This window comes from Populus nigra, chromosome 8, assembly GCF_951802175.1.
Source record: "Populus nigra chromosome 8, ddPopNigr1.1, whole genome shotgun sequence".
NCBI classification, from domain to species: Eukaryota; Viridiplantae; Streptophyta; class Magnoliopsida; order Malpighiales; family Salicaceae; genus Populus; species Populus nigra.
In genome coordinates, this window is record NC_084859.1 from 3087420 (window position 1) to 3110807 (window position 23388).

General features: G+C 34.3%; 1 protein-coding gene and 1 long non-coding RNA gene across 2 annotated transcripts in view; one reads left to right on the forward strand and one right to left on the reverse strand.

Annotated features, from left to right (window-relative positions):
- The first annotated feature begins 2054 nt into the window (after positions 1–2054).
- Positions 2055–23388, forward strand: part of LOC133700785 (uncharacterized) — a 93386-nt gene continuing 72052 nt past the window's right edge. Inside the window, exon 1 of the long non-coding RNA XR_009843482.1 lies at positions 2055–2102. This is a non-coding gene — a long non-coding RNA (uncharacterized LOC133700785). The remainder of the gene's footprint in view (positions 2103–23388) is intronic.
- Positions 9464–12586, reverse strand: LOC133700782 (cuscuta receptor 1-like). Its single transcript, XM_062124448.1, has 5 exons — positions 12191–12586; positions 11939–12088; positions 11461–11619; positions 11201–11350; positions 9464–11108 (listed from the first exon to the last, which is right to left on the reverse strand). Exon 5 carries the CDS (start codon positions 10891–10893, stop codon positions 9820–9822), a length of 1074 nt encoding a protein of 357 aa, XP_061980432.1. The 5' UTR covers positions 10894–11108; positions 11201–11350; positions 11461–11619; positions 11939–12088; positions 12191–12586; the 3' UTR covers positions 9464–9819.

Below are 23388 nucleotides of genomic sequence, written 5' to 3' on the forward strand. Positions count from 1 at the left end.
TGTTTTGTTATTGATATCTGATTTCAGTCTGATTATCTGCGTAAAATATCTCTGGAGATTCTTTCAATGGAAATCAGGTCTCAAAACGCCATGCCCACTGCCCCCATGGATCCATAAGGAAATAATGCAGCCAAGCATTGAATTTCTAAACATCTTACCTTTTGTTTTTCTTTTCACATTGTTATCGAACTCTTTTACATTTTATTGCTGCATATTGTTATGTATTTCGCCTTCCTGGAAAAATCTCATGATCACCTCCACGATGCTAATTCTGTAATGCATGTGAAGTGTTTCGTCCTTAACTTGTTAAGGAACAAGGACTGTGATGCATGGCTATTTTATATTTTATGATTGAGATGGTAGATTTTAAAGATTTTCCTGTTTAGGAGGTAAGACGTCACTTTCTTGCTTTTCTTCCAAGAGAAAGTATTTGATCCTTTTTTCATATATAATAATGCTGCCAAGCATTGAATTTCTAAACATCGTACTTTTTGTTTTGTTTATCGCATTGTTATCAAACTCTTTTGCATTTAATTGCAGTATATTGCTATGTGTATGGCAATGCTTTAATAAAAAAGTTGAGGACTCGATGAATGTTAGGCAAGAAAATTACTGATTATTTTTGTTTTCTGCCTCCTCCTTTTCTTTCTCCCACCCTGAAAATTGTCATATTATTTTTGTTTTCAGCCGCCTCTTCTTCCCCCAACCCTGAAAATTGTCAGAGGACACTTTATGCTTTGAATCAAATCCATCCTAATTCTTTCGCTTATAACTTTATGTGTGAACTGCTGATGTTTCATTTGTCTTCCTTGTTCAGTGCCTTCTTTTTTTCTTTGACATGGTTTCCCTTTTTGCCTTTTATCTTGAACAGCATCCCATAGTATGCCCCCTCAAGTTCAGAATCATGGGCTATTTCTCCCTATCCTATTGTCCACTGATCAATCTCAAGCACGCCAGCAGTTGTTATCACAGAACATGCAGAAATGCATGGCATCAAATGGAGTTCAAAGTTCTGCTGGTTTACAAGCGGCACTGCCTCCTGTCTCCGGTGTAACCCAGACTATCCCCAACACTGCTGTCCAGAATCCTAACATTAAGAGTATCCCCGGTGTTTCACAGAACTCAGTGGGGAATTCAATGGGACAAGGGATATATTCCCTTCACTATGTTTGCCAATTCTCAGAGACAAATGCCAGGTAATGCTCTTTTTGGTAGCTTTATGTGCCACTGCTGCCACTGCTATTGGAACTATTGCAATCATACATGCATTTGGCACTGCATGATGCCCCTCAGTGCTCTGCACCAACTTTTCACCTCTCATAATGGTTCTAGTCAGCAATGCTCTTTTAGGTAGCTTTATGTGCTACTGCTGCCACTTATGGCATTAGTAATGCCACTGCTATTGAAACCATTGCAATCCACACGCATTTGTTACCACATCATACCCTCCAGTGCATTGCACCAGCTGTTCACCTCTCAGGATTTATAGGGTCCGTCCGTCTGTTTGAATGATTACATAACGTTTAGATGGAGTTCCTAGTACTCCTAGTCCAAGAAGGACTTGTATTCCTCTGTAGGAAAATACTACTAGTCCTATCTAGAATAGGAAAAACCTAATGAAGCTTGCTATACTTTGAGATAATAAAATACTAAATGGAAAATAAAACTAAGACTTGCAATATTCCATAATTTTCAGCAAGTGTGAAATTACAGAAATACCCTTGTATATGGAAAACACAAAAATACATGAATTCTAATCTTTTGTTGCCCCATTGAAATTTTTGTACCATCCCTAGATTCTACAGCACAGACTAGACATGCAAAAGGTGCTGATTGGCCAAGAAAGTGGATATACCACTATCTCTTCTTCATAGCACTACTGGCCAAGAAAGGTTGTGAACGCGAATGCTTGACTTGCTGTGTGCCATTTTGATTTTTAAACACAACCATGCAGGTAATGCTCTTTTTGGTAGCTTTACGTGCCACTGCTATTGGAACTATTGCAATCGCACATGCATTTGTCACCACACGATGCCCTCCAGTGCGCTGCACCAACTGGACATGCAAAAGGTGCTAATTGGCAAGAGGAGATCTATCAGAAGGTAATTTCTGTGATTTACTGTTCATTAGATGGAGTTCATGTATGCCATAGTCTTGCAAGATTTCGATGGAAAAAGGTCTCCTGGGATTGGTCCAAGTAATTTTATTCAGCTATGGTTGGGATTAGTTAGGAAGCATTGGAAGTTCCATGATTGCAGCAACTAAGAAATGATTAATCATTAATAAGATGAATGAAGGTAAAAATATTCAGATTTCTAGGTCAAGAGGATTGCTTTCTTGGTTCTGGCACGCCAGTTTTTTGTTGCAAACCTCTCCCTTTCTATTTTTTTCCCTATATTTGTTGTGTGGTGAATTATTATTTTATTATTTATTTCCAACGAGTCCTATTGTGAGTACTTCTTACTGCATTAGACAGACTTAAAAATAAGAGTGCGCTATTTCTGAATGACTTATAGTTTATCTTTGGTTAAGTGAACAGTTATTTGCATGATTGCTATCAATTCGTTCTGAAACCTATTGAATCATGACCATATCCAGTATTGTTGAATTTTATAGAAAATGAGGTTGAAATTCTGAATGTCTCAAAGTCATAACTGCATATTTGAATTTTATAGAAAATAAGTGGTCATCCTTAGGATCTAAGGCTAAGAAGCATTGCTAAAGTTGTGACTTCCATTGACTTGAGCTAGAACAGCAGAAAACAATGATGAGTAGTTTGCAGTGAGACAAAGTAACTGAACTTAACCAACTCCTGAATCTTGTCTGAAGGTTCAATTACACAGTCCTTTGCATCTTTCCATTCCATCAATATCGACATCCTCTTGAGTTTCCAGCATTAATTCCACTTTGCTATTTTTATCTCAACTAATTTATGCTGTCCTCTGCCCCCTTTTTTTTTTTATCAATTCTCTTAAAGTTGTGAAACTGTAAAGAAGGCAATCACTCAAATTATGATGGGTGAAGAAGCAGAGGAAATGAGGAGCAGAGCAAAGAAGCTAGGAGAAACGGCCAGGAAGGCTGTTGAAGAAGGTGGATCTTCTTGCTCCGATTTCAATGCTTTGATTGAATAACTGAGGTGGGGTCGCCTTGAAACATTGGCAGATGAAAGTGTTGCTCACATGCATAGAATATTTTGTTTCTACTTGGTAGTGGTTTTGGCAATTTATTTTCAGACAAGTCTTGAGAGTTGAAAGAGTAATCACACCCGAGTCAATGACCAATCCAAATCAGTTCCCTTCCCAATGGTTCAAGAATGACAAGTCTAGCTTATATATTTAGCCCAAATAACTAATCAAATAGAAAGGCTGAGCATAGACAGTACACTACAAATCAAGCACCCAATAGCTAGACATACAATCATAACAAATTCATCTTCTGAAGTTGGAGAACTTGCGAAAACTAGCCACCACAAAATAGTAGCAAGTATCTATGCAGTCTTCGATGAAGTACAACCACCTGCGTCGCCAATATGGATTGATGTAGAGAACAGCTGCAATCGTCATCACCACAACCGTGTAACATACACCGAAACTGATGTAGAAAAACTCCATGTCTATGAAACCATCATCTTCTTGGTCATCATTATGCACTGGCTGCGACGACACTGCTTCCTCACTACAATTGTTTCGCAATGGAGGTCCCCACAAGAAAGGATTTCCTTCGTAACAGTTTTCATCGAAGGTCCCAAACTGAAATTTTCTCTCGGGTGTCTTACCTGACAAGTTATTGTGCGCCACACTAAAAACTTCCAGTGTGGTAATTTCAACAAGTTGTGGAGGGATGTCACCATTCAAGTTGTTGTAAGAAAGATCCAAACTCTCAATATGCTTTAGGTTTGAGAATGTTGCAGGGATAGATCCAGTGAGATTGTTGTGTGATAAGTTTAATGACAGTATCTCACTTAAGTTTCCAAATTCTGGTGGGATTGCTCCTATGAAGCTATTATTGGAGAGATCAATACCAGACATGTAGCTGAGAATCTTCCCCTTGTAACTGTAATACATATTTTTAGTTCTAAATTCTATCACTTCTGTAAAGTTAAGCCAAATTTTCTTTACCAAGATGTCCATAATATCCACTAGTGGTGTACCCATTGTTTCATAATAAGCTCTTCCCATGGTGGATCCAAAATCATACATGAGATCCGCGGACGTTTTCTGGGAACTTTCCTTGAAAGTAAGATTGCCCAAACAGGAGGGTAGTGGACCAGAGAGCTGGTTTTGTGAAACATCCAAAATGCTTAATTGTTCTAACAAGCATAACTGAATAGGGAGCTCACCATCAAAGTGATTAGCCCTTAGAAGAAGAACACTCAATGATGAAAGATGTAAGGACTATGGACACCACTTATCTCCACATTGGTATGATATTGTCCACTTTGGGCCTAAGCCCTCATGGATTTGCTCTTGGGTTATACCCAAAAGGCCTCATACCAATGGAGATATTTGTCCATCCTTATATACCCATGATCCTCCCCATTTCTAGCCAATGTGGGACTTTGGTTGTATACCCAACAATCCTCCCCTCAAACAAAGGACCACCGAGCCTCCCCTCAAACCGATCATTCATCCATCCACTCTCAACCAACCAGGATTCTTCATTCTCTACTTCACCGTGTTGGGGTCAGGACACGTCCATGAAGCATCTGGAGAGCACTACCTGACTTGAGAGTTTGCTCTTTCTAGGTCAACTCCTCTTCACCGTGTTGGGATTCATCCATCATGGCTAACTCCGGGGCCTGGCTCTGATACCACTTTGTTGGGAAAACTCGGGACCCGAGAGAAATATAATGCAAATAATCACACAAACTCGGGACCTTCGTAACAGTTTTCATCGAAGGTCCCAAACTGAAATTTTCTCTCGGGTGTCTTACCTGACAAGTTATTGTGCAAAAAACAGATTCAAACAATGATCAAATATAATGCAAATAATCACACAAATTAACACCAAGATTTTTACGTGGAAAACCCGATGCGGGAAAAACCACGGGACCGGAGTCCACCTAAAAACTTCCACTATCACAAATAATGGGTTCACAACTGTTCTTCCTCAGATTTAACTAAGGGATACAACATATATATCATCAAGAACTACTTATTCTCGGATTACAACAAGATTAAAGGAGAATTATTTGAGAAAAACTCACAAAACTGACAGCCCCGTTTTCTGTCAAAAAGGCCAGCTTCCACACCACCAATCTTCGATCCAACCGTCCAGAATGAAGAGGAATGTGTCTAGAAGCTGCTGTCAAAATCTCAGCCCGATCCAACGGTGAACGAACTGGAAATCAAAGAAAGAACGCAGGTTGCTCTGCTGCCTCTTCTTCTATTTTTCTCTCGGTTTTCTTCTCCTTTCTTGTTAAATTTGCTGCTGCTGCTACAGTATCCGACCCACATTAATTTAAATTCCAAGAGACAACATGTCTCTTGACAATTAATGTGGTGGTCCCACCATCACATGGTGCGGGACCACACAACAAATCTCCCCCTCACGCACCATGTGAGGAATTCGCCATACTGGCGATCAATATGTAAACTTCAATTTAGGAGGCTCTGATAAGCCTGCTTCCCTTCTGCAAAACTCAAACTTCTCTCTCGATAGAGGTTTGGTCATCATGTCTGACACGTTGTCATCGGTATGAATCTTCTCGACAACAAATGACTTCATCTCCATAGCATCTCGAATCCATTGATATCTAACCTCAATGTGCTTTGACCGAGAGTGAAAAGTAGGATGCTTACTAAGATGGATTGCACTTTGACTATCACAGTGCAACACAAAGTTCTCTTGAACTAGGCCAAGTTCATGTAAGAACTTCTTCATCCATAACAACTCTTTGCCCCCTTCAGTAAGAGCAATATATTCAGCCTCTGTAGTGGATAATGCCACACATTTTTGCAACCTTGATTGCCATGAGACTGCTCCCCCTGCAAACTTCATCAAGTATCCTGATGTGGACTTTCTAGAATCAACATCACCAGCCATATCTGCATCTGTGTATCCATCCAACACAGGTTTATCATTACCAAAACATAAGCTAAAACTAGAAGTACCTTTGAGATACCTGAGTATCCATTTCACTGCTGACCAGTGTTCTTTACCAGGATTGGAGAGGAACCGACTAACCACACCAACTGCATGAGCTATATCCGGCCTTGTGCAAACCATGGCATACATCAAGCTACCAACTGCGGATGCATAAGGAACCTTTTCCATCTCATCTCTTTCTTTATCACTTGAAGGACACTGCTTAGAACTTAGTTTAAAGTGGCTTGCAAGTGGAGAACAAACTGGTTTGGAGTTGCTCATGTTGAATCTCTCAAGTACCTTTTGGACATATCTCTCCTGAGATAGCCAAAGTTTCTCCTTCTTCCTGTCACGTGTGATCTTCATGCCAAGAATCTGTTTTGCCGGTCCTAAGTCTTTCATTGCAAAAGACTTGTTTAACTCTTCCTTCAACATCTGAATCTTCTTAGCATCATGACCAACAATCAACATATCATCCACATACAACAGGAGAATAATAAAGTTTCCATCTGGAAACCTTTTCATAAATACACAATGATCAGAAGTGGTCCTGTCATAACCATGATCCACCATGAAAGAATCAAACTTCTTGTACCATTGTCTTGGAGCTTGCTTTAACCCATATAAGCTCTTTTTCAACTTGCAAACTAGCTGCTCTTTACCTTTTGCTTCAAACCCTTCAGGTTGTTCCATGTAGATCTCCTCATCTAAATCAACATGGAGAAAGGCAGTTTTCACATCAAGTTGCTCAACTTCAAGATTCAAACTAGCAGCTAAGCCAAGCACAACTCGGATTGAAGACATCTTGACCACTGGTGAAAAAATTTCTTCAAAATCAATACCCTTCTTCTGACCGAAACCTTTCACAACCAATCTTGCCTTGTACCTTGGTTGTGAGCAATTTTCATCAATTTTCAACCTGAACACCCATTTGTTCTTGAGCGCTCTCTTACCTTTAGGAAGCTTCACTAACTCAAAGGTATGATTTTCATGCAAGGATTTCATCTCTTCTTGCATTGCTTTCAACCACTCACTTTTCTTCTCATGTGACATAGCTTCATCAAAGCATTCTGGCTCTCCCTCGTCAGTAACCAGCACATACTCATGAGGAGAGTATTTGGTGGAAGGTTGGCGAGGTCTAGTTGACCTCCTCAATTGTGGCTCATCTGGAGCTTCCTGCATAACCTGTTCAGGAATAACATCAATATCATCATTAGCTGATTCAGGATCACCAACTAATGGCTCATTAAGAAAACCACCATTTTCATCATTTTGCAAGTCTCCCCCATGATTAGCAGGCATCAAAGATAACTGTGGAGTAGGTGCTGGATTTGAATTAGATGGAATAAAAGTAGTAGACTCTGTTTTCTCCTTCAGTTCAAAGTCTTCAATGGTTTGATCTTCAAAGAAGATAACATCTCTGCTTCTCACAATTTTCTTCTCCTTTGGATCCCATAACCTATAACCAAACTCATCATCTTCAGAGCCCAAGAAAATACACTGCTTTGTCTTGCTATCAAGCTTAGACCTTTCATCCCTTGGAACATGTACAAATGCTCTACATCCAAACACTCTCAAGTGTGCATAGGAAACATCCTTTCCTTTCCAAACTCTATCTGGAACATCAAACTCAAGAGGAACTGATGGAGAAAGGTTGATCATGGCAACTGCAGTCTTCATTGCCTCACCCCAAAAGGACTTAGGCAGCTTTGCATGAGAGAGCATACATCTAATTCTTTCAACAATTGTTCTATTCATTCTCTCAGCCACTCCATTCTGTTGTGGAGTCTTAGGAACTGTCTTCTCTAACTTGATGCCATGTTCCCTGCAGTACTTCTCAAAAGGACCCCTGTATTCACCACCATTATCTGCTCGAACACATTTCAGCTTTCTACCAGTTTCTCTTTCAACTCTGGCATGGAAATCCTTAAAGACATCAAACACCTGATCTTTGGATTTCAAACAAGTGGCCCAAATCTTCCTGGAGTGATCATCAATAAAACTAACAAAGTACAATGCACCTCCAAGAGACTTATCAATCATTGAGCAAACATCAGTATGAACTAAATCAAGAACATGTGACCTTCTATGTGAAGGTGATCTTTGAAATGCAACTTTATGTTGTTTACCAACTAAACAATGAGTACATGTGTTCAAGTTCATACCTTTTAAAGGAAGGTAATTCTTCTTGGCAAGGATTCCAAGACCTTTCTCACTCAAATGTCCAAGCCGCTTATGCCATAAATCAGTAGAGCAATCTTCAATTGCATTTACCTCCCCTTTGATCACCTTGGCTTGTGACATGTAGAGACCCATCTTCTTCCCTTTAGCAACAATTAGGGAATTTCTGGAGAGCTTCCATTTACCATCTCCAAAGTAACTGTGATAGCCTTCTTCATCAAGAGTACCAGTAGAGATCAAATGTAGGCGCATATCAGGCACATGCCTAACATCTTTGAGTAGCAACTTGCACCCAGTATTGGTTTCCAACCAAATATCTCCAATGCCCACAACACTAGCCATCCCTTGATTTCCCATCCTAACTTGACCAAAGTCACCAGCAATGTAGGATGTGTAAAAATCACGTCGGGGTGTAACATGGTAAGAAGCTGCTGAATCTGCAACCCAGGTGGTATCTTGACATGCAAGATTAACACAACCATCATCACACACAATGGCAACATCACCATCAGATACAACTGCAGCTGTACCATTCTCTTCATTCTTGTCTTCATCTCTACCCTTTTTTATCTCTTTTATACTTTCTGCAATCTTTTTGCATATGCCCAGGCTTGTCACAATAATAACACTTAAAACCCTTCCTTGACTGAGATCTTCCTCTTGGCTTCCATTTGCCTTTTCTATTGCTGGATTCTCCATCTTGCTTGCTGTGAGAGAACCTGCTTTGACTTCTCCCTCGACTTTCTGTAACAAGTGCATGAGACTCGGAAGTGCTTGTCCCTTTCCTCCTCTTCTCCTCATTGAGGATACAATCCTTCACTGTTTTCAAAGTGAGCTTTCCATTCGGAGTAGAATTGCTAAGTGACACTACCAAAGTCTCCCAACTATCCGGCAATGAACTCAATAGGATTAATGCTTGCATTTCATCGGCTAACTCAAGGTTCATCAATGACAGCTGATTCAAGAACCCTTGGAATACATTTATATGCACTGAAGCATCTTCACCATCTCTATACTTCAAATTCACAAGGTCTCTAATTACAAAAACCTTGTTTTGTGCACTCTCCTTGGCAAATGTTTCTTCCAACATCTTCCACACTGTATAACAGTCATGTTCTTGAGAAATATGATTAATGGACTTAGAAGATACCCATTTTCTAACATTAGCGATAGCCTTTCTATTTAGTCCATTCCATTTTGCATCATCCATGTCATCAGGCTTTATTCCTTTACATTCAATCGGCAAAGCCAAATCATTGCAATATAAGTGATCCTCCATCATTGTTTTCCACAGAAAATAATTTGAGGAAGTGAGCTTTATCATGCCCGAATCTTCCTTTTCCATTTTAACTGCACAAGAACTCAATCTACACAACCAAATGCTCTGATACCACTTTGTAAGGACTATGGACACCACTTATCTCCACATTGGTATGATATTGTCCACTTTGGGCCTAAGCCCTCATGGATTTGCTCTTGGGTTATACCCAAAAGGCCTCATACCAATGGAGATATTTGTCCATCCTTATATACCCATGATCCTCCCCATTTCTAGCCAATGTGGGACTTTGGTTGTATACCCAACAAAAGATTGCCAATCCAATTTGGAATGGAGCCGGTGAAGCTGTTATCTCGAATATCCATCGTAACCAGAAAAGAGCTGTTATAAAATCCATATAATAATGGACCGCTCAATCTATTTTTGGATAGATGCACATGGGTTATTTGTGGTGGACTGAAACAAGATGGTATATTTCCAGACAAGTTGTTCTCAGAAAGGTCCAAATATAAAAGGTGGTCAAGCTTACAAAAGTCTCTTGGGATCGGACCCTTAAAATGGTTTTCGGACAAATCAACTGCGATAAGTCTTGTAGAATTGACGAACCGCCTTGGAAGCATGCCTGAAAATTGATTGTTACTCAAATTCAATGCCATCCATGTTTGCTGCCCATATAATGAAAAATCTGATATTTGACCCCAAAAGTTGTTACCACTTAGGTAGAGATAACCCAGGCTAGAAGAATTGAACACCGAGGTGGGAATTTGCCCACCCAAATTGTTGTTTGACAGATTGAGAAACCATATCGTTGTTAGTTGTTCTAGTTTTACTGAGGACAATTGATTGTTGGATAAATCTAAAATTCCCGGAAAGGTAATATTTCCTAAACAAGAAGGAATACAACCTGTGAATTCATTCTTAGCCATCCTTAAGGTGTTTAGATTTGGAAAGATCAGACAAATATCTTTTGGAATTTGACCATTCATGTTGTTGTTAGATATATCTAATTCGGTCATATTCGGATATGAGTGATCTGGCAACTGCAAAGTACCACCAAAGGAGTTCTCGCTCAGATATAGTTGCTCCATTCGTGTATTGTTCTTAAGCAACCACGATGGAAACATTCCGGTGATGTTGTTGTGGGAGAGATCGAGGGTTATTAAGTCATATTGGTAATAGAGGAAGTCGGGTATTTCTACATTGACTGCTTCTGATGTTTTTGACAAGCTAAAAAAGACTAGTTGGAACTTTGGAATCAAATTATCAAAGGCAGCAGGTTCTGTTACTAGTCTGTTGTTCTCACTGGAAAAGATCTTGAGGCTTGAGTGGTTCATAAAAGGCTTCATTGAAGTGGGAACTTCAAAGAGGTTATTTGATAGTGAGAGGAATTCAAGGGATATGAGGTTGGTAAGAGGACCGGAGGCAATATTTCCAGTAAACTGGTTTTGAGAAACCTCTAATAGTTGTAGAGAAGACAAGTTTCCCAAACAACCTGGGAGTGAACCTCCTAAATTATTTCCAAAGAGATCTAAGTGCTTCAGATTCTTCAATTCATACCAACCTGTATAATTTATCTCGAAACAGTCAAAATAGTGTTGGAAGAATCTTTTGTTGATGATGTTATTATAGGCGGATGGAGAGTTGTTAATTTACCTTGAGTGGGTAGGGTGCCATGGAGGTCACATCCACCAACAGACAAAACTTTAAGAGCAGGCAATGCTCCAATGTCCTGGAGAAAGTTTATTGGGAGAGAAGTACGATCTAGATGCAATTCTTCAAGGGTGCTAGAATTGAAGAAAATCCCTGTGAAAAAGAAAAAAGATATAATGAAAATAGTGGTGGTACAGAAGCCATTTCATTCAATATTATTAATTAAGACTTAAATTAGTATCCTTGAGAGAACAAAACTTTACCATTGACAGTCTTCGATCCTGTCAACTCATTATATGATAGATTTAAAGACTTGAGAGAAGAAAATCCACGCAGATGTGATAAAATGCTGTCGTTGAATATATTATAGCTCAGGTCGAGGTTCTCGAGTTTCCCCAAATGTGATGATAAGATCTCAAAACCTGCAAGAGAGTTGTTTCTAAGAGTAAGTCATAATTATGAGCTCACGATATGCATAATATATAGAAACTAAAGATAATTAGAATTGATGAGATGCTGTTGTTCAATTGATATATGATTCTCAAATTATACATAAAAAGAATGATACACTTCAAAGAACGCATATTTAATTCAAGATGGAAAAAAAAAATAATTTATGGATATAAAGTCGTTAAAGATGGAAGCTAAGTTATGGATAGACTTACAAAACAAGATAAAAAAAACTTAAAATTAAGAAAAGGTTTCGAAGCTAAATAATTAAAAGGTTACCATAGAAGCTACCTGATCCAGCTGTCAACCCATTGTTTGATAGATCCAAATACTTGAGAGTGGAAAGGTTACCATTGAAACATGACAAAATGCTTTTATCATTATTAAATTCGTTAGAACTTAGGTCAAGTTTCCTCAGTTTTGATGATAGGACTTGGAAGCCTGGAAGAGAATCATCAAAGCAAGATAATTCACATTAAACACCAACCAACCAACCTTCATTTATTTTATTATTATATTTGAGTGCAGAAACATTGAACTAACCTTCATTCTCCAAGCAACCAACTATTCCAGCCTCTTCCAATTCAAGACTTCGCAATTCTTTAAAAGGCTGAAACAAAGATGCGTTGAGAACCAATCGCCCAAGCTGAAATCCCTTTCACCAAAAAGAGAGAGTTGGATCACTCGCCTTGTAGTGTTATCACACTCGATCTCACGCCACTCACAACAATTACTACTGTTCACCCAATGTCTTAAGGAAACGCCATCTGGGTCGATCAAAGATTGGATCTCCAAGAGACCAATCCTCTCTTCCTCCAAACACCCATAACAACGACCATACCATTCGCCAGCCAAAGTGAATAATGCTAGCAACATCAAAGCCCCCATTCTTTTCATCATCTTCTTAGAAAATTCTACGAACTGCTACGTAGAATATTATTGTTTGTTATGTGCCTTTGGGCAACCATAGAGGTCCTATTTATACAACACTTTGGCCATTCAATTTCCATGACTTTATCTGCATATCTTGTGCAGGTTCATGTTTTGAGATTTGAATATTATTTTATTTCTTTTTGGAATATTCTTGGATTGGAATAGTATTTTATTTTATTGTTTAGCACTCAAAGGCCCTCAGGCTTATCGAAGGAAATTGCCTTCATCCCAGTTAGTAGTTCCACAAGAACCACTCCAAAACTGTAAACATCACTTTTGTCCGTCAGTTGGCTTGTGTGCAAGTACTCAGGGTCTAAGTATCCTAGAGTACCTCGCACCATTGTTGACAATTCAACGTGATCCAACGGAATTAACCTAGAAGTGCGAAAGCCTGACACTTCGGCCTTTATGGTGTATTTGTCGATAATATAGATTTGAATATTATCTTGTGCAGTTCGGCCTTCATTTTATTGTTCAGTTCGGCCTTTAGTCTATTTGTATTTAATTATATTTTGGTTACTAATTATCCAATTTAAAAATATATATATATATTGTGGACATTCGTAAGATTTTTTTCATGATTTTATAATTATACTTCTTGTTGTAACCCATTTTTGGGTCCCCCACAAAATATATATATATATAAATATATATATATATAGCCAAAGGAGGTTAAGAAAAAATAACAGGAGGCAGAAGCGCTCAGAAAATTGTCGGAAAATTGTTCAATGAGGTTAAAAATACGAAGATTGGATTTTTGACAGTATATTATTGAAGGAAGAGAGCCCTGTTGAGAAGGAAAATTTGGATTGGAGGAGAAAAGCCCAAATTTGGATGTTTTTGGATTTAATTGGATTTTTAAATGATTTTATAGGGGATTTGATTGCAAGAAAAATTGATTTTTAAGTCAATTTGGGCTTTAATTGGAAGAAATTTAAGTTCTGGGGCCAAAATATATTTTTTAGGAATTTATTAAGTCAAATCAGGGGCTTAATTGCATAAATATTGAAGTTTAAGGGCCAATTAGGGACTTAATTGAAGAAATCCGAAACCAGGGACCAAATTGGAGAAGGCGCGCAAGTAGGGGGGCTGGAATTAATTGATTCAAGGGTCTAATTGAAGAAATTGGAAGTTTATTGATCAATTAAGGGCTCAATTGCATGAATCAGAGGCCAAGGACTAAAGTGAAAAACGCGGCCAACTATGGGGGCGAAGACCGAAATTCGGCAGGGATGCAATTGAAGGGACAAAAGATGATTGAGGGCTGATTTGGACTTTGGCGCGTTCTAGCGCCACATTTAAATGAAACGGCGCGTTTTCTCCAAAACGACGTCGTTTCATATATTAAAAAAAAAAAAAAAAGGAAAGAGCAGAACGGTGTCGTTTTGAATGACACTGTTCATCTTTCTTCTTCCCCCCGAACAGGCAGCGGGGAAGAAGGAAAAAATGTTTCTTTTTTTTGAATTTTTTGGCCGGCCCCTCTCTCTCTCGCCTGGAGCCCACCGACCGAACACAATGGCCGACCACCCACCGCGCACCATCCACCCAATGTGAGCTGTAAAAAGCCATGCCCTTGGCTCTATAAATGGGATCCAAGGACGCTGAACCGAGGGGGACCAAAGAGGGAAGGGACCCGAAAGAGGGAGAAAGAAAAAACAGAGGGGAAGAAGAACGAAAAAAACAGAGGAAAGAAAAACAGAGGAGAAGAAAAAAGGCAGAAAAAAAAGAAGCAGGAGAAGGAGAGACTGAAAGGGAAGGGAAGAGAGAAGAAGAAGGAGAGAGAAGGAAGGGAGGGGCGAACCAAAAAGAAGAGAAGAGGAAACGGAGAGAACGGACCGAACCGTTGGAAACAGTCGCAGCGCCGCCTGGAGCCGCCGTCCGTGAGCCACGACACCGCCACCGGCCTCCGCCACAGCACCGCCAGAAACGCAGCAAGTCGCCACCTGCTCCGCGCCAGGTAATTTATCTTCTCCTGCGTTGCTGCATTTGGTGTTGTTTCCTGCATGCAGAACGAATAACGTTCTGCATGCAGGAGGGTGGGGGGGGAAATAATTCCCCCCCGCCAGCTTTGTTGCTGGGCCAGGCTGGTCCTGGCCCAGCCTAATCTTCTGGGCCGGGTCCGGCCTAGAAGAAAGTAATAGTTTTTTGGGCCGAAATCGGCCCAACACTTGGGGCTGAGACCGGCCCAACCCAGTTAGTTGGGCCGGCCCAGCCCGATTTAATATTATATATTATATATATTTTTGTTTTATATATATATACATATATATATATATACATATATATATATATATATATATATATATTTAAGAAAATTCTGTAAAAATTATTTAAAAAAAATATGTTTTTTTGGTAATTTTATTATTGTATTTTGATCAATTTTGGTTTGTATTTTTATGTTATAGAAATACAAATTCGGTTTTAAAATACCCGGTTTTCGTCAAAACATCAAAGATTTTCAAAATAAAAATGTCTTTTGCTTTCAAAAATTTCCTAAATATTTTTAAAAATATTGTTGATTTTTCAGCATTTTTTTTATCAAAGTGGATTAATATTTGGTTATATTTTTATACCGTAAGAATATCAACCCAGTATTAAAGTACCCGATTTGCGTCAAAACAACAAAAAAAATATATATACATAATTAAAAAATGTTTTGTTTTAAAATACGGCCTAGTCTCTCCAATATATATATATAAATATTACAACATCATATTTTTCATACAACAAAGAAAATTTCAAAACGATATATGTATTAGCATGCATTTTGGCTTTAATAACCAGTTTATTCAAGCCATGAGAACTAGGCCAATATTTCAAAAATTCTAAAAAATCTTTTTGTTTTATTTTTTAGATATGGGATTATGAATTTATACACAAAACTTTTTCCTGATATTAAATATGTTTTTTTTGTCATAGACATTAGCACGGTTAGGTTTTACCCGATAAGATAAGGACCTCCTTATTGAGGAGGACTTTTCTTGAACCATAGATGGACCAACAACTAGGAAACACAACGGGACCTTGATTTTATCAGACAAACAAACAAAGCAGCTTACCCTAGGTAGGGCGTATTTGGGGTGCTAATACCTTCCCTTTACGCAACCAGTCCCCGTGCCCGATCTCTGAGACCAGTTAGGGTTCCTAGTGATCAAAATACAAGGTGGCGACTCCCACACCATTTTTTTATTGCTAAGAGACAAAGAACTCCTTGTCTCTCCATATTTACCAGATAGATATATCCCCCCATACACACCTGAGGGTGGACGATCGCCGCGACGTCGCGCACCCCGCGACACTTCTCTCGTAATAATTTAGGGTTTCATGTTTTGAGATTTGAATATTATTTTATTTCTTTTTGGAATATTCAAGGATTTGAATATTATTTTAATTTATTGTTTAGCACTTAGTCTATTTGCATTAAATTATATTTTGGTTATTAATTATCCAATTTATATAATTAAAATAAAATAAAATAATTGTTATAGTAATTCAGCATTGTTATCGATATTCGTGTGTGATCCCGTGTAAGATTTTTTTGACTTTATAATTGTACTTCTCTTGTCATAATTTAGGGTTCCATGTTTTGAGATTTGAATATTATTTTATTTCTTTTTGGAATATTCTTGGATTTGAATATTATTTTATTTTATTGTTTAGCAATTAGTCTATTTGCATTTAATTATATTTTGGTTACTAAATATCCAATTTATAAAAAAAATAAAATAAAATAATTGTTGCAGTAAACTACCAGAAAATCGATAAATACAAATAGAAATACCAAGAAAATATTTTTGTTGGTAAATTTTTGAGGGATTTTACCAACAGAAATATTCCCTCGGTATATACCAGGGGAATTACAGTGGGAAAAAAAAATAAAACAAAGCAAAAAAAAATGATTATGTGTTATTTTTACCAATGGAATTACCAACAGAATTTATTCCGTCGGTAAAATCCATTGGTAAACTGTGAAGACTATTCATCATGTCAATTATAAAGGGAATCACCGACGGCATTTTCCGTCGATATTTTTCAGAGAGCTCCAGAACTGTTCACTTTCCTATTGCATTGTTAATTGTTGTTCTGTACGGACAAAATCACCGACGGATTGAAAAATCGTCGGTGTTATTTGACGGTTTTCTGAAAAAATTCAATTGATTTAAAATTTTCATTTAAATATTACAGACGGAATCACCGACGGATTGAAAAATCATCGGTAATTGATGGCGGTTTCTGAAAACTTTTTACGAAATTTAAAATTTAAATTAAATATTACCGATGGAATTACCGACGAAATAATTAAAAAAATTTAATATTCAATTATCCGTTGGTAAATCCATCGCTAATGTGCCCCAATAAAAAGCATGAGTCCCATTATTTCACAAGAGATAGACTCATTTCTTATTATTTTTCTTCTTCTACTTCTTCTTCTTCTTCTTCTTCTTCTTCTTCTTCACTATATGTAAAAAAACATCAATATCTATTTCTTTCTCTTCTTTTCTCTCCTCATCTCCTTCTCTTTTCCTCCATGCTCGGGTATGTCTTCTTCTTCTTTTTTCTTTTATCCTCTTAGTTTATTTTTAATTAATATGCTTTACGAAATTTTTTCTCTCTCCTTAGCTTCACTTGCAACTACATTAAGGTAAACAATTTTTTTCTTCTTTTTTCATGATTTTTTTCACTATATTTGTTTTTTATTTTATTTTTAATTGTTTTTATTCTTAATAATTATATAAATGTTGCTGTGAGATTTATTTTTTTTATATTAGATCAATTTTTAGTTGATTTATTTATAGGATTTTTAAATTTTTAGCAATTGCAACTTCATTTTTTTCATATGAATTTTTTTAGTTGAATTTATTTTTTTGTTTTATTTATTTGTTGCAAATTTGTTTGAGTTGATTTTCTTATTCTTTTTTCCAAGCATTTTGAGTATATATTATACAGTGTTGATTTAATTATTTTATAAAATGAATTTTTTTTTAAATGTTTTTAAATAATTACCGACGGAATTACTGAGGGATATACCGACGAAATGAAGCGGGTAATTTTATTTTTTTTATTTCCAACGGATAAAAAATTACCGATGAAAGATTCACCGACGGAGCATTTCCGTCGGTAATTTCATCGGTAAATGAATTACTGATGGAATATGTGTCTTATGCCGATGAAAAAATTCCGTTGATAAAACAGTTAAATCTTGTAGTGGTACTTCAACATTGTTATCGATATTCGTGTGTGATTCCGTGTAAGATCTTTTTGACTTTATAATTGTACTTCTCTCGTCATTATTTAGGTTTTCATGTTTTGAGATTTGAATATTATTTTATTTTTTTTTGAATATTCTTGGATTTGAATATTATTTTATTTCTTTTTGAAATATTCTTGGATTTGAATATTATTTTATTTTATTGTTTAGCACTTAGTCTATTTGCATTTAATTATATTTTGGTTACTAATTATCCAATTTATATATATATATATATATTCGGTGTAAAATCTTTTTAACTTTATGATTGTACTTCTCTCGTCATAATTTAGGGTTGGAATATTTTTGGATTTGAATATTATTTTATTTTATTTTATTGTTTAGCACTTAGTCTATTTGCATTTAATTATATTTTGGTTACTAATTATCCAATTTATAAAAAAAATAAACAAATTGTTGCAATACTTCATAATTTAATAACGTTGTTAGGCTTAAATTAAATTTAATAACACTGGTTAAAACCACATTATAGAAAAAAAATTGAATTGCATAAAAGTAATCAACCAAAAACTTGTATTATATTAAAATAATGCCTTAATTTTGATAGTGATGGCAAAATCAAAGAGTATCGTTGATAAAATGAACCACAAATTAATGATATTATTTCTACAAGAATATCATTTTTTTGTATTTGTTTTCTGGTTATATTTAATTTTTCATTAATATTCCTAACGTAAATTGCTATGTATTTTGAATCTTGAAGGATTGAAAGATAGAATAAAACAGAAAAGAAAGAGAGACAAGACAGTTCAAAAGAAAAAGAAAAAAGAACAATAGTGAAAGAAAAAGAAGATAACAAAAGTGGAGCCGTTTTTATAAACTACATAAATTTTATAATTACTAATATTAAATTCAAAATATGTACATATTGCAAATATGTAAACATATCATGTGGTTTAAAAAGAAATGACTTTTATAAACATACATGACTCTTAATATCTTTCATTTTATAAATGTTAATTTGTGAAGGTATTTACTTGGATGCGAATTATATTTCTAATTTTTTGTTAAAAAAAAGTTCTATATACTACAACTAGCTTAAGAAAGTCATGTTCATCAGGATCATAGACTAAAAAGAAGAAAAAAATGAATTGCATAAAAGTATCATTATAAATGTTATTCTCCGAAAATATCTTCGTTCCTTGATAAAACTCCCTAAACTACTGTATGTCTCTAACAGTGAAAATATCACTCTAAATGCATTTATGAGTTCGTGAGACCATTTCCATCCGCCCATTGGTCCCTAAGACCGTTGCCATCATGCACTTTTCCTCGAGGAGAGGCTGTGAGACGTCCTCTTCCAACCATCATGCATTTTTTCCACGAGATGGGTTCGTGGAAAAACTTTGGTTTAATTGGGAATGCTTTACATCAATATTCCTAAACAGCGTATTTTGAATCCTGAAAAGCACGTGGAAAAGAGAGGGATGGTGAAAATGACATGTAAAGGGACTGTTTGGCAGTGCGCATAGAAAAGGGAAAATGTCATGTGATTTCTCGAAGACGGCCATGGATGATATATATACATACAACTTTTCAAAACAAAAAGGATTTTGATGGAGAGGACATTGAAACAAATTATCCATGTGATGATACCATTGTCATCATTCAATTTTTTCCACGAGATCGGGCGTATGCTTCGGGCTCTAAAAGATATTGTTTTTAATTTTATTATATCACATCTAGAATAACAAGTATATTTTATTTCAATTTAAAAAATAGAATAAATTAGAAGATATTTCATTTTTAAAATTTTATTTTATTTTATGAATTTCACCTAAATTATGACTAGAATATTTTGATTATATTCCAGCCATTTTATTATGATCAAATAATATTTTGTTTTGCTTTTATAAAAAAAATATAGTCTGATTTTATGGTATCAATCATATCCCTCAATTCAACTGTTGGATTGGACTAAAATTTTATGAGGAATCTCCTAACATATATTTATATCGCAAGTTAAACTTTTAAGGCAATCAGAGTTTAGGAAGACTTTGCGAGATTGTCGATGATATTTTTATAATTTTATTCAAATTCATAATTTTGTTTCGAAATGTCATTTTTTATATCTTTTTTTAGATTGATTTTTTTTCAATTTCATAATTCAACAATAAGTTCATTGAAAATTAAGATTCATAATTTGTTTTGATTTATTTTATTTGGGGTTATTATAGTCTCATAACCCGGGTCATAGATTTAAAAGGTTAACCCAGATTGACCCGGGTCGATCCAATATGTTGTTGTCTCAATACTTTTTTAAAAAAATATATCATCTTGAACTTTTTTAAGTAAAATTATATTTTTACCAGTCATCCAGACTATCTTTGGATTCATCAAATCGATCAGGTCATATCGATTAAGCACTTATTCTTTTGCTTATATTTGAAATTTCAATTACATAATTTCAAGTTAGTTTATCTTTAAATTTAAATTGAAATTATGTTTGTTAAATTAATATTTTGAATTACATGTTAATTTATTTTTAAATTTAAATTTAAATTATGTTTGTTAAATTAATATTTTGAATTATATATATATATATATATATATAGAAAAACCCAAAATGACATGTCAAAATACTCAAAAATCAAAACATATTGTTACAATTAAAAATAAAATAAAACATCAATTAAAATGGAATTGAAAACCTTGCATGGTAGAAGCCTGAAAGTCCTCGCTGCTATTGCAAGAGATAGTTACTAATACCAATAGCAATTTAGTAATGATTAATCAGCATTTATATTAAGATGGGGCTATTAATTCAAATGTTAATGGCGTTAGTAACAATGATTTTCTTGAAAGGATGTCTGCCTCTTAATAAAAATACGGTTTTAATGGCGTTAGTAACAATGGTTACTTGAAAATATACGGTTTTTTTAGTTCAAATCTATTAATAAAAATATAGTTTTATTGAATTTTTTTATATACTTTTATTAGAGAAATTAATTTAAACACATTTATATACAGACACTAGTTTATCAAGTACTTAAATAATCAATTAGAGTACTTAAATAAAAAAATATAAATTATAAGCATTTTACGTATCTTTATTGTTTATGAATTAAAAATAAAATAAAATCAATCCAGACTAATCTAAAAAAATTTAACTAACATCATCTTCTAATAATAAAACTAATAAAGATATTTTTTTGTTTAAATTTCATGAATACAAGTATTCAAATTAAAAAAAAAAAGACATTTATACAAGCTTTTAAATAAAAAAAATTATAAAATAAATATAATTTGTACTTGTCATTATCTCTTTTGCATTGCTAACACTTAACAAATTGAATATATAATTCCTGTGTGAATAATGTCAAAATAAATTTAGTTGCATGACATAATAATATTTGTTTATTTTTTTATTTTAATAATATTTTAATTTTTTTTTTAAATAGATAACTTTTGAATCATCAAGTAGTGAAACATGGGAAAAGCAAAGAAAGTGAAGAATAATCAAAATAGTGCGGGTCCACATTAATTTTTGTCCATGTTTTTGGTATTAATCTCTTCATCTATTTGCAGCCAGAGAAAAGAACATCATCTACTACTTTTCTTGTCTCTTCTTGCTTGGTAGATAAGGTATATGAACCTTTGAGTATCACTCATTTTAGTACATAGACTTAGATATTTGATCACAACTTCATCGCAAGTTAAATTTCACGAGACATGATATTTATGTAATTATATTTTTTAAAAATTCAAATAAAATAATTTTTTTATTTGATCAAACGATAATAAAAATAGATATAAATTATAAACTGATTGAATAAAATAAAAGGAGAAAAAATAATATGTAAGGCTGCACATATTAAAAATATTATTTAAAAATAAATTTTTTATTTTTAAAAATAAAATTCATTTATACAAAAGATTTTTATATATTAAAATTCAAAATAAATAAACTTTAAAATAATATACAAGGCTGTACATAACCCGTTTAAAAGAAAAGGTGATAGAGAGAGAACAAAAGTAGAACATTTTTTATTAACTAAATAAACTTTATAAATATTAATATTAAATTCAAAATATATATTAAAACTTATTATATTAAAAAAAATGAATTGCATAAAATTAAATAATTAACCAAAACTTATATTCCTTCTTAAAACGTTGACCCCAATTCAAGTTTATTTATTTATTTATATTTTGGAAAAAAACATGAATAAAAGATTAATGCTAGGCATACGAGGATGATGGATATAGAAGACTTGCTACTTTCTTTATAGAAATTACATGTGAAAAATTTAGGCCTTTAAAAAAATTGAAAATAAAATACTATTAATCGTGTTATTTGCATTTTTGCAACAAAACTAATATAAAGACTTGATTGATAAAAATTCATAAGAGCAAGTATTCAAATTACAAAAAATAAATAAATCAATACAAGTTTTTACTTAGAAAAAACAAGATACAAATACTGTGTGTAAGTGTCACTAACTCTTTGTATTTTCTAACTATTAAACAATTGAATATATAATATACGTGTGAGAAACATCAAAATAAATGCAATTGTATAATACACTAAGATTTTTAAAATTAATTCTTTTAAATAAAATAAATATTGATAAAAAAATAAAAATAAAATTTGATAGATAAAAAATTTTAATAAAAAAAAAACTAAATAATAATTAAAATTAATATAAAAATCAAATCAAATCAAATTATAAAATATAAAATTAAAATGGAAAGGATTATTGAATATATATTATTGAATATCTAATGGAAAGGATTCATGAAACTCCGTCTAATATATATATATTTATATAAGAGAGAAATTGTCAATAATAGCAATCATTTTATTTTCTTATCTCTTGTATCATTCATATCTTCCACAAATCTTAAGTAATTGACTTCTCTGGTGTGTGGCATTTTGATTTTTAAACACAACCAATCACCTTATCTAAAAGAATGCTAAAAGTGACATTCTCTTGGGTGACCACCACAAGCCCATCTGAAACACACAAGCCATATAAAAATCACACGACAGCCAAATTACCTTATCTTGACCGTATTGACTGGGAGTCAACTATTGTCGTAGTGCTTTTATGCACCATCTGTGTGTGTGATTCCACATGAGATCTTTTTAACTTTATAATTGTATTTCTCTCGTCATAATTTAGAATCATTTAGGAGCCTACTTGCATGGTGTCATCTCACTATCATGTATATAATTAAATACATAAATTATCAATAATAATAAACACGGAATAATTATAAATCTTATCCCTGTGGATTGTGTGGCTATAGTATTATATACAAAAACTTCAAATACATAACATACACACACTCTTTTGTTTTTATGTTAGGAAAGGTATTCTTGACTTGTTTTTATTACATTTCAATATTAAATATATTTTTTTTCAATCTAGTCAAAGATATACCATTTATATTATTAGAATGAGAAGACTAATCAATTTTTCTAGTTTTCTCTCTAATTATAAAATACATCTGGTTTTTCAAGTCTAGATTTTAAGATAAAAGGAATTTATTTCTTGAAATTAATGCATTAAACAAAATAAAAATATTTTTTAAA